Below are 12,765 nucleotides of genomic sequence, written 5' to 3' on the forward strand. Positions count from 1 at the left end.
GTATTCCTTTGGCAATTATTTATTTGGAAATGATCTGCCTCATGATAGATTTTATTTTGAAAAGACTAGGCCCTATTACATGAAAATTGTTACAGTTTATGATTTAGCCAAAGTGTTGTCTAACATTGTATACCAGCGAAAATGCTGAGTCATTCTCACCATGAATGGCTGCGTCAGAGCCACATTAAGCCATGCATGTTCATAATGTAGTCGTCTGTCCGCGCCTTCTGGGTTGTTCGAGGTGCTGTATTTGATTGCTTCATTCCGCTGTGTTGGCTGATGATGTCCTTAGCTATCCGGAGACTTGCTGCTTGTCCACCTGCTAGATTTACCGCATGAGGACCGATCTGCGCCAAACGTTTTAAAATGAGTATCAGGCTACACGAATAACCTATTTAAAATAACCAAACATTGGCTCCTGTCCATAATGTTTGCAAGTCATGTACAGTCATATACAGTAGGCTATAATTCTGACAGGAGAAATAATAAACTTGAGACCTGGAGTGCAGCATATTGGCCCATGAGGTAGAGTGGACATCCAGGATCCCACTGCAGGTTTTCCGAAACACACGGCCAGCCATCAATGACCTGTAGACATCACAGGATTGGTGTCCAGTCAGTATTTCTATATTAGCACTGCAGTCTACCTGTCAGGCAGTGATGGCTCACCTGTATGGGAAACGCCTTCATTGTATCAGACAGCAGTGGGTCTTGGCTCACGTCTAGTTTGCAGCCGGTGGCCAACCATATCTTGTCCCCTGTCCAGTGGTCCCCACCACTGAGGGCCAGCCTCCACATCTGGCCCTGGTAGCACCACTCAGCCTGAGAGACCTGGACACACGGACGTGTTTGGGGGAAGCGTCACTGTGAGTGCATATTCATGGTTTGGCAGAGTATTTTTGGTACTCGCATGAGTAGTTTACTCAGACATGTATCCTCACACAACCACACACACACAACCACACACACAAACACAACCACACACATAACCACACACACACACGTGTACACAACCACACACATACAAACACACACACACAACCACACACACACACACACATAACCACACACACACATACACAACCACACACACACACACAACCACTCACACAACCACACACACACACACACACACGTGTACACAACCACACACACATAAACACACACACACAACCACACACACACACACAACCACATACACACACACACACAACCACACACACACACACACACAACCACATACACACACAACCACACACACACACACAACCACTCACACAACCACACACACACACAACCACATACACACACACACACACTCAGATAGCACTTAAGGAGAGAGGCCGGTCAGCTGTACCTGGCAGTAGGCTTTGATGGTGAGCTGCCCAGTGGTGATGTAGGGCTGCAGCTGAGCGTAGGCCTCCGGGGTGACGGCCCCTCCCTTCCTGGCCTGACGGATCATGGCGAGCCGTTTATGGAGGCTCCGCTCGTTATAGAACTGGCGCAGGAAGGCCAGGCCGTCCATCTTAATGCCGTGCTCAACATGGGAATAGCGCCCGATAAGGCTCTCCACGTCGCCCACATCAAACTGTTTCAACTGAAGATATATCAGGCTTAAACTCTTTTCATCTTTTAAATGTTCTGCAAACAGTATATTCTCTCCTGGATTTAGCTTTGTATGTGGGCTGGGTCCACGTTGAACCTTTGGTCATTTCAACAAATCCTATTGTCAATGAATAGTTGACTCGCATGTAAGATAGCTTTATTGTAAAATACTTGATATGCTCCTGAATCAATATGTTGTTTGGGTGGAGTGCTATACAGTATGACCCACAAAGCCAGGACTGAACCCAAACACTGGAGTCTTTTTTTTTTTATCCCACATGCACTGACGGGTACAGAGGAACGTCAGGAGGATTTGGCTGAATTCTACAGATATCGGCTTGGACTAAGGAAGGACTCCTTTTTTGTGTTTTGAGGAATTAAGTTGCTATTTTGTCTCCCTACCTGTAAGTGTTTGCGCATCAGCCAGGTGACATGACTTGCTCCTTGCTGCAGCGCCATGGAAACAATGTGAGCGCTGGTCAGGCCTCCACCAATCACCATCAGCTTCTGTCCTGGACGACACACGGATGGTGGACCTACAGAAGAACATGTAGGAAAGTTTCAATTCTGCTGTAGCAGTGTCCTCCATTCACAAACAGCATCATCTCCAAAGTGAGACCACTGCTCTCACCTTGGAACATAGAATATAACTAGACTAGACAGACAGGCTAGACCACTGGTTCTTAATCTAGGGATCGGGACCCCCAGGGGGGTCGTCAAAAATATGGGAGGGGTCGCAAAATGATTTCTAAACATTTTTAGACAAACATGTTTAAGAACTGGGATATTCAGTAGCCCTATATGTACGTAGGCATATAATTTACAGTGTTTTCATAATGTTCCTCCAAAAGTGGATGCTCTCTTCACGCAAATCTCTACCTGCACCTCTTTAGCTCGAAGATGCTGTGTGTGAGCTTACCAGTGACAGGACACAATGCAGCCTTTTTTGCCACTGGAGCGCCAGTTATACATTAAATGACTGCTAGTTATCCATTGGAAAATAATTAATCAGATTGTTAAAGGCTGCCCTTTACAGTACCTTTGGTGTTGACATAGCCTAGCTATGAGAAAACACATTTAGTTTAGGAGGGGTTGCGGGACTTGGCCAATGTTTTTTGGGGGGCGCCAGACAAAAAGTGTAAGAACCACTGGGCTAGACTACTGTACTAAAGGCAGGCTAGAGTATTGGTCCTCATCTCCAGATCCTGTAGCTGTCATCTCTGACCCACCTGGGGGTGCTGGATAGTTGTGTTCCTGCGTAGGGCTCTCTGCCCGCTGCTGCCAGCGGAGGAGGGCGAGGTGATGCATGAGCTGGACCGTGTGCTGCAGGGTCTCCTCGGGGTAGTTCTCGCCCACGGCCGACACCCAGGCCGGAATGTTAGCCATCTGGGATCGAGTGGGGCCCGTTGCCACGACCACCCTTTTTGCCTCCAGAGTGTCACCGCTTTGAGTCAGCACACGGAAGTAGAGCACTTCCTTACCGGAGAGCACAGGGACGATTCTGTCCACTGTCCCTTTGATGAGCACACTGTCCAAATTGTATTTACGAACCTGTGCACAGCAGCACCAAAGCAAATCAGTGGCATACTTGTATCTATTACTTAGATCACTGAATAGAGAAATATTCATCTTTGTCAGTATCTTGCTATTTATAATTTCTTGAATGTGTACAAATACAAGTATGTATACAAATGTATACAATACAATATACTATCAAGTATTACTGCAATGATATTTTCAATAATCTATTTAATTAAAATCCTACACCACATGTGGGTTATTTTGTAACTATAACTGCATATCCACTATGGTATCACGTGAGTATGGTTACAAGACGTTAACCAGTCCACAAATGTGTCCATGCAGTCATCACACCAGCAGTCGCCAAACCAGCCATGCAACCTAAGGTGGTTAAAAATGGACAAATAAGAGGATTGTTACTTAGTATTCAACAATTCACCTGGTGTCAGGTGTGCAATGCTCAGACACGGCCATGCGGGGGCGCTCCAACCTGTTCTCTGAAGAAGTCCACACTGAGCTGGGTGCCGGGCAGGCTGAAGCACAGGCCCCTCTGGTGACCTGTACCACTGCTGTTGAGCAGCTGCTTGTCCCTCTTGCCCAGACGGTTGTCGTTGAAGAAGGCGTTCTCATCCTGGATGTAGACACGTTCGGAGAGACCATGCAACTCATTCTCACGACCACTTCCCACCACAAACTCCTGCAAAGCCCTCTGGGGGAACAAGGGAAGCACTCTGGGCTTGGAAGGGTTGAAGACATGAGTTTAAGAGAGTTCATTCATTTGTGTTTTGAACCATGGTGTTTTGTAACTTTTAGAGTTTTAGGTAATATAAAAAAATACTTGAGAAAATGATATATGTTGTTGTATTTTCAGAGAAAAAAGGACTTATAATATTTTCATAATACATTTTTTTGGCTCATATCTCATATGTAGAGTAGTATCTATATATTTTTTTTGTATTATTTTTTTTTTTTGCAGCAGCAGCAGCAGGAACAAAATGGGCTGTTAAGCAACACCTGATGTTTTGGTTGCTGGTGGAGATGGATTGTGATTACCTTGAGTGGATCAGTGTGTGTGATCAGTGTGCTGTGTGTGTGATTGCGATTACCTTGTTGAGTGGATCGATGTGCTGTGTGTGTGATTGTGATTACCTTGTTGAGTGGATCAGTGTTCAGATCGCTGTGTGTGTGACTGCGAGTTGTTGAGTAAATGTAAATCAGGTTTTTAGGCCAAGTATACTTGCAGGAATTTGGTCTCAGCATTTATCCCATCCGTGAATTAGTGAACACACAGAGCACACCGTGAACATACAGTGAGGTGAAGCACATACTTACGCGGGGAGCAGTGAGGGGTTAGGTGCCCAAGGGCGTGGGAAGGGGGGTGCTGAGGGTGCTGCAGCACCCACTGCTGGCAGGAGATAGATTTTTAAAAAATATTATATATATTTTTAAATAATTACTAATTCGCTGTATGACATTATTTATATTTTTGTATGTGAAGTGATGATTAAAATAGCAAAAAAGGGTTATGGATAGGTTCGAATATAGGCTACTAAAAATTAACAGTTATAGAGTTCAGCGTGAACGTGAGTCAGAACCGTAGCGTGGTTTCATCTATGTGATAGCGATCAAGTGTGTAGGCCTACGCAGGGCTCGAATTATCTTTTTGTCTTCTAAGCCAGTGTCCGTGTGCGTTTGTATGTATGTGTGTGTTTGTGTGTTAGTGTGTGTGTGCGTGTAAGGGGGTCTCTCTATCTCATAAAAAGTTGGCACACCCCGTGCATAGCCTAACAAGGCGATGAAATAGCCTAGGCGTACAATATATGCGCACGGTAGGCCTAGACTTTACCTTGACACACGCACACAACAGACATAGATTTTTCATAGAAATTGATTGCTTTTAATTAATTTCAACATATTATTGATTGTAATAGTCCATATTTCATTTCAATTTCACAATACAAAGAAATAGACTAAACGATTTAGTCTGTGCCATTCTGTCTCATTTGAACCAGACCACCGTCTCAGATAGGCTATCCTCAGTGTCAAACACAATAATGCATGTAGTATAACTTATACACAGGGAAAAAGCACTAACTGGCAGAAATTATAAGCCATTGCAGCCAAACTATGTTCTAGTAGGCTATTGTTGAACCGTGGAAAATTAATAGACGAACAATTTTGGAGTTTGCACTGAGATGTTGTCGGGTAGCCATTGAATATTCCGACATCAGAGATTGCTAACAGGTGTTTCAAAATATCTGGGAACTTTCTGGAGCTCTGAATGGCAGAGGATAGGCATTATGGGCCATAATTTATGGCTTTGTCAATCAACATAGAAGAGGTGAAGCGCAAGTTCAACAGCAAATAGGACTTTTCAGCACATATCAAACCATATAGGCTAGCCCAATGAACGCCTATGTAAATAGACTAAACACTTTCGATCAAAGCAGGGTGACTTCTTCAGATTTATGAGTGCTGTCAAAACGATCGTGATACGGTTTGCTCATATAGTCTAGTGGTGTGGTGGTGAAGTGTCATGCTGCGTTCAAGAGCGTAGGGTAGGTCTACGTCCCGTAGTAGCCTATATTTTAATTTAACGTCTTTAATGGTAGATCGCACAGGGATGGACAATGAGCGGTTGTTTAAGATTAAATTGCAATGCCAGACACCTTCAGATATGAGAGAGCCCCTCAGATTTTTGACTTTGTTGCTTTCATGGGAGCCAGTCCTCACTCTACGGGAGCTTGACTCCCTCTGGCTCCCACGTAATTCGAGCACTGGGCCTACGGTTGATATTGGCCTACATATTCTATGCGATTTACACGTTAAAAAAAACCATGGATAAGCTGAAAGAAACTTTAATTGTGTTTTACAGTTTTGCAAAAATAATAAATGCATAGCTAGTGAAATCATTCACTACCCTAGTCGCTAAGATAGAAATTATTAGGACACATACTTGCTGTGGAGATGACACACTTTAGGCTATTCAGAAATTATTTGCGAGATCATTGCAGCCTGATTATTAGCCTATATTTAAAGCCTAACATCTCTGGTGTGGTTTTGACGAAAAGTAATTTTCCTTAGCTATACTGAAATAGGCTAACGATGTCAAGTGCGCTTCTGTGGGGTTAGGGTGGGCGCAGTGGACTCGGAGTGCTGTCGCGGAACATTGGAATTTGTGGCTGCCCAGGACTTTTCTAAAACTTCTCGCTATCACCCGCACACTGCACTAAAATGACGCATTTAGCAGTAAAAATCCTAAACATGTAAATAAACATCCATTATTTTTGTTATTCAGCACCCCTGGTCAAAAATAGGTTCCCGCGCGCCTGTAGGTGCCTTGCTCAAGGCCACTTTAGCCGTGGATGTGGGCATGGGAGAGCAGTGCTCAACCACTTCCCCCACCCACATTTTTCCTACTGGTCGGGGATCGTACCGGCAACCCTTCGGTTACAAGCCCGAAGCCCTAACCAGTAGGCCACAGCTGCCCTGAGTGGATTGGTGTGCTGTGTGTGTGATTGCGATTACCTTGTTGAGTGGATCGGTGTGAACTAGTGTGTGATTGTGATTACCTTGTTGAGTGGATCGGTGTGCACTAGTGTGTGATTGTGATTACCTTGTTGAGTGGACCGGTGTGCTGTGTGTGTGATTGCGATTACCTTGTTGAGTGGATCGGTACGCTGTGTGTGTGATTGCGATTACCTTGTTGAGTGGATCGGTGTGCACTAGTGTGTGAGAGCGCAGGTGAGGAATGTTCAGAGCTCTGAACTGGCTCTCCCAGAGACAGGTCCACTGGCCGTAGGCGTCCATCACACGAAGCTGCAGGGGCGGACAGGGCACCTGCTCCACATTGGCCAGCTCATGCACCTCTGGCTCTACACACAGCACAGAGTCCACCAGAAAACCATGTATTACACACGTGGTAATCTTAATTATGGTCTTAATTGACCCTTCGCTAAGTCCCCCTTAGTTACTGTTGCTTGTCCGACAACCTCAAACCGGAGTTAACTAGAACTTCAATGATAGGTAGTTTCTAGCTGTAAGTCTGTCTGTAAAACTTACATCCCAAGAGACTCTTTTGGTGAGCCACAGACCTGAAACCGTGGAAAGACTCTAGTATGACATGGAAACACATGTATAAAAAATCATATCTAGCTTTGTTGCGTGACTTAGACGGGAAGCAAGTGTGATTCACTGATATTAAAGGAAAATTCCGGTTTTAAAGGAGAATTCCGGTGTGATATTGACCTAAAGTGTGTTGAAACATGATACCGAGTGTAAACGTATGTCTCATAGCCCATCTCGGCTTGTCCCCTGCACTCCAAAATCTGGTGCTAGTTAGCCGATGCTACCAACAGCTTTTTCAATGGTGGTGCTTCGGCAACGGGCTAGCCATGCAAATAAATCACTGTTTTACACCATTTACGAGGCTCAATGTATCTCCACACTTCATTGGTAGACTTCCGAGGGCCCTGACATTTAAAACGAGACATTGAGAACTTTGAAAAGCACTGGTAGTTTACTTACAAGACGATTTATACAGACCGTGATCTTCTAAGTTTAGCATTTGCAGCCATCTTGAATTTAGTCAAACGATAAGTCGAAATGACGAGCAAGAATGAACAGGTATGATAAGGGATCAGATTCCAAAAATTCCAAAAACTTCTAACTTTCTAACCACTCAGTGAGTTCCAGTTTTGAAAACGAACGTTAAGGGTTGTTTTAGGACATGTTTGAGTAGCCTACTACAGTATGCCCATTGCCAGCCACCCTGAGAAGTCAAAGGCGATTCAAAACGAGTCAGAAAAGTCGAGACAGGACCAATCGTCAAAATTTCGGTGTCCACCACTATAGTTCATCCAAAACAAACCAGAAAAGGGCCTTAAAGTGCTAAAAACCGGAATTTTCCTTTAACATTAGCTGTGTGAGATAGACTTGCATGCATACTACAAGGGCACTGGGTCATGTAAGGAACATGGTACTGCAAATAAACGGAAACATAGACTACATTGCAGAGCCACTTCAACTTTATTCATTTATGGTGAATAAATGTTACACTACTGTGTACAGCATGCTTTTCTTACGTGGTTAGCTAACTATGCTAAAGTTACCTATCTACAAGTCTCCTCCAAGTGACAATTATATTATACACAATGCCGGCAATGCTGAGAACAATAAACATCCTTGTTTATCTTACTTACATTGAGTTAGCTGTGTGGCTTAATCTACAGATGTGGTTGTGGAGCACTGTTTTGTTATGGTTTGCTAAGGAGTAGGCTAAGTTAACCCTTTGCTTAAAATAGGGGAGGGCTGGGAGAATAGAATTTAATCTAATTTAACATCACTACAGAAAGCATAATCAAGATTGAAAGCCATAATCCTGTGTATTGATGTTGCCTTAATCCCATACATGTCAATTGGCCGTCCTTTTCAACTCACATCACTATAAAATCCCATAAAACCGGACAAAAATCAGCTGCTCCCAATGCATTTCTATGGAGTAGGCCTAAGTTGTAGCTGTCGGAGTGTGTCTGCCTGTGCTGAGCTACTGAACTGCCATTGGCTCATCTGCGTTCGATGGGCGGGGCTTGCGATCGGTCAATTAGGGGTTTGCACGGACGTCACGTTCTGGGCAGTAACCCAGCTGCATGGCCATGTTAGAGACACTCAACGTAAAGAACTGAATGAAGTACAATGGAGTATTATGCACTTTGGATACCTTAAGTGATTATATCCATGTCTAAACAACAGAAAAGCTCATCAAAACAAGATGCAAAGGCATATAGGGCAGGACTTGGACCACAAGAAAAGGCGCGATATTTCGAGAAATTACGGTTTATTGGCAGCACAGGTTCATATGAGATGGGTGAGGGAGACGGAGTACCAAGTCCAACCACAAGGGCCCCCCTTCCTCTGATAATTTCTGGAATTATGCTCCTTTGTCCCAGGTTTTTTAATAACTTTTGGAAGTCGTTTCCTACTCCAGACGTTTTTCTTGGTCTGACCTATTGGTACAACCTAAAACACAGCAATAATGAACCATTTTCCTTGACGATGTTAGGGTTTTACTTCAGTGCCTAATGCTTTCTAATGAGGCGAGTATCTCCAATATGGCGACGTCCCGATCTGATGACACGCCGTGCAAACCCCTTATTGGGGCCATCTTAATTATCTTCTTAATTGTGGCCATTTTAATTATATGTATTTTTAGCGCATATCAGTAAAGTATGAAGTTACAAGCCTTCTGAAATTTGTATGAAATCTGATAAGATCCATGACACACTTGCAGCTGATCTCTTCTTGCTCTTAGTCCGACTGGGCCGTGGCTTCGCTGTGCTCAGCTGGATGCCGTCCAGGATGGCGCCATCCAGTGGTGGGATGGGGTGGTTCGGGTGGGTGAGGAGAGTGGCCAGCGTCAGGGCATGGGGACCCCCACCAACAATCAGAACGTCCAGCATGTCTGCCCATCACACGCGTATGCATACACGTGCTGACAGACGAAGGCCAGCGAGAGGACACACAACAATGCAACAAACACGAACGTAATATCACCGTATCGTCTACATATTCAACAAGGCGACAATGGAATACACTTCAGGCATATATTATTGGATGAAGTGATTTAACCATTTGTTTTACCACTGCATTTGTTAGGTATTCAGCTATTTACATTTCATTAAAAACAATAGACAAGTGCTATTTCAAGAAAAAGTCCTTGTATATGGCTCTAGAGGCATTTCTACGACACACATGAAGAAAAAAAAATATTTTTGCCATGGTGACATTTAAACTCGACATGTTGACTTTAAAGTCGACATGTCGACATTAAACTCGACATTTCGAGAATAAAGTTGAAATGTCATGTCGACTTTAATCTCGACGTGTCGACTTTTAAAGTCGACATGCCGACATTAAACTCGAAAATACAGTTTAAACATAGCCTACAGTTTAAGCTATAGCCTACACTAACACACAATATGTGACATGAATAATAGGCTTCAAATAGGTGTTATTTCAGATAGATTGCAGATATTAAGATAGATTGCGTCTTGTCTGTTAACTAGGTAGCCTACTCATTGCCATCATCGTGAAGCGCTGTATCTCGCTGTTATGGAATACCATGCACTATGCCATTTATATAGCTAGAATAATACATGTATCCAATGATATAATGTTTCTATACAAAATGTTATTTAACTCTGTTTTACGTGGGTAATGCCACCGCACATCCAAATAACTGCCCTTCATGACCCACATGCCGTCACTCTCCATAGGTTAAACATGGCAAAACCAATTTTTCTAAAACTGCTTTTCCATGTCTCACCTAAATATAGGAGGCTAACACAGATATGTATAGGCCTAAGTATATATACTCTTTTGATCCCGTGAGGGAATATGTGTGCATGTACTTTATTTATGCACTATGTGTGCGTGCATGTAGAATACATGTTGCCTGGTCGGGAGGACAGCTTCATTCGTCTCTCCAGCAATAGGCTGTTTTGCATCCATTACAAACAAACAAGCAATGTGAAAGTCTAGGATTGGGGAGAGCCCTTAGTATGCCTAGTGCAAGCATGAAGTTGAACCTTTAGATGAAAAACACTCTTTAATAATAGCCTACAATAAATAAACCGCTAATGACGTTTACTTTTGACCATCGCATTTATCGCCTGTAACTCCGTGATAAGGACCTAACAGGAAAGTATTTGGCTGAGCAATGGAAGTTAATATGTTCTATGTTTTGTCCACATGATGCCATGTACAAGGTATGCAGTCGTAGGTGAAGAGGGAGTAAAGGAGGGCTCAACACATGCTGGTGTTCAGGGTTGAGGAGGTGAGGTCTGTTGGTTAGGAAGTCCAGAATCCAGTTTCAGAGGGATGCCCAGTTCACTGAATTTGGTGGTCAGTTTGGAGGGGATAATGGTGTTAAATGCTGAACTAAAGTCAATGAACAGCATTCTCACATAGGTGTTGCTATTGTCAAGGAGGGACAGGGCGCCAGGGTGCCGTAGCGACGGCATCCTTTGTGCTCCTGTTCTGACGGTGGGAGAATTGGTAGGGGTCCAGTGAGGGTGGTAATTGGTCTTGAGGTGGGCCAGGACCAGCCTCTTGAAGCACTAGTTATTATATAGTTATTCATCTAGTTATTAATTCACAGGACATTCAATCATTTTACTAACACAACGGTTATGAACAAATATAACACTTTACGGTAAAGGTACATGACAGTGTTTCCCAGAGAACTGAATTCCATTTGTGGTGGTTGGTTTGCAGAATTAACAAATTAGCACAGCGTGGTTATGATGCTAACCAGATTTAAGCACAATTTAGTGCAACCTGGAAAATCACTGTGTGGTGGTCAATGTTGAAATTGTGGTGGGCTGCCACAAATAAGTCAATGTATGGGAAACACTGCATGAATTATCAGCATATCTTATGAATCATCAGGAATTGACATGAGTTACTCTCATTCATAATACCTCATGTATGAACAACATATCAACTAAAGCATTAGGTGTGATGGGTACATCATTATGAATTATGATTTCTTAAGCATGATCATCATGATGCGTTCATTATGTCTGTTGCCCCTCAACTGAAGTGGCGAATAATGACTTGTGTTTAGAGAACTGCAAAGTTGTATTCAAATCAGAATTTGAGCAGTGATGACCACATTTGTGGCAGAAAAAGAAATCATGATCATGCTTAATAAATCATAATTCATAATGATGTGCCCCACCATACCTAATGGTCATGAATGCCCAAAGAAAGTGCCCAAAATTGCCATTTTGGCAACCATTTTGTTAATAATAATTAGACGGTCAAAAACTCAAAATTCAGCTTGGGAACAGGGCTAGTTCGATTCACACCTTAATTATGTTAAAAAGTCCCGTTCCCAACTTTTACTAAAAATTGCCTCTAGGATGCACACATATCTCAAAAATAGCACTTGTCTATTCAGATCCTCCCATTTATTAAACAATTTTGTTCATTGATATCCTGTCAATGACTCCTCTGTTGTAAAGCTACCTCTTACAAACTCATTCCAGGTTTAGTGTAAGCACAAATATGAATGTAAACCCCATTAGTCAAGCAGTCTACCTGGCTCCTTGGTCTCCCACAGCAGGTCAAAAAGTGATTAACAGAGAGAAGAAAAGGTCCGAAGTCCACTGAACAATGTGAAGCCAGTCGTCACAGAAAACCTATCTGCCGAGGTCCATGGATACTCACCTCCTATTGGCTACTGTGGGGGGGTGAGACTGAAAATAACTCTGAAGGAGAGGAGAGGGGCAGAGGGGACATATATTTAGCCCTGACAGAGAGGGGTAGGTGTTGCACAGGGGGCATATTTAGCCCTGATAGAGAGGGGTAGGGGTTGCACAGCGGGGCATATATTTAGCCCTGTTTTCACAACTCTCCACTGTTTTCTAAACACACATGGCTCCATGTGCTGTATTTAAGATAAGATAAAATAATCCCAAAGGAGAAATTTGCATTGTTACAGCGTCCAAGGCAGTGTAGAAAAAAACTTACAAACAAGCCCCCCCCCACACACACACACACACCCCACCCTATACATCATCAAACACGTAAGACATGCAACATGCACACTCCTTGGGCATGCTCCCCTGCACTACA

The 12,765-nt window shown here is 43.4% G+C and overlaps 1 protein-coding gene across 1 annotated transcript; it reads right to left on the reverse strand.

Moving 5' to 3' along the window:
* Positions 1-3: 3 nt before the first annotated feature.
* zgc:113276 (uncharacterized protein LOC553748 homolog) lies at positions 4-12,334 on the reverse strand. The gene is made up of 10 exons (XM_048234230.1): positions 12,229-12,334; positions 9,410-9,616; positions 6,829-7,001; positions 3,617-3,835; positions 2,835-3,156; positions 2,008-2,141; positions 1,358-1,597; positions 670-831; positions 499-588; positions 4-347 (listed from the first exon to the last, which is right to left on the reverse strand). The coding sequence occupies exons 2-10, from the start codon at positions 9,582-9,584 to the stop codon at positions 174-176; spliced, it is 1,689 nt and encodes a 562-aa protein (XP_048090187.1). The 5' UTR covers positions 9,585-9,616; positions 12,229-12,334; the 3' UTR covers positions 4-173.
* Between the last annotated feature and the right edge of the window lie 431 nt (positions 12,335-12,765).

The sequence above is a fragment of the Alosa alosa genome, chromosome 23 (assembly GCF_017589495.1).
Source record: "Alosa alosa isolate M-15738 ecotype Scorff River chromosome 23, AALO_Geno_1.1, whole genome shotgun sequence".
Taxonomy (NCBI): domain Eukaryota; kingdom Metazoa; phylum Chordata; class Actinopteri; order Clupeiformes; family Clupeidae; genus Alosa; species Alosa alosa.

What these genes read in the sequence shown, in the direction of transcription:
- zgc:113276 (XM_048234230.1), bottom strand. Translation starts at nt 9,584, where the DNA reads ATGCTGGACGTTCTGATTGTTGGTGGGGGTCCCCATGCCCTGACGCTG. An exon ending in ACACCGATCCACTCAACAAG is followed by an intron (nt 3,836 to 6,828) that starts GTAATCGCAATC and finishes TTGTTCCCCCAG; the next exon opens with AGGGCTTTGCAGGAGTTTGT. An exon ending in TGGACTTCTTCAGAGAACAG is followed by an intron (nt 3,157 to 3,616) that starts GTTGGAGCGCCC and finishes TGCTGTGCACAG; the next exon opens with GTTCGTAAATACAATTTGGA.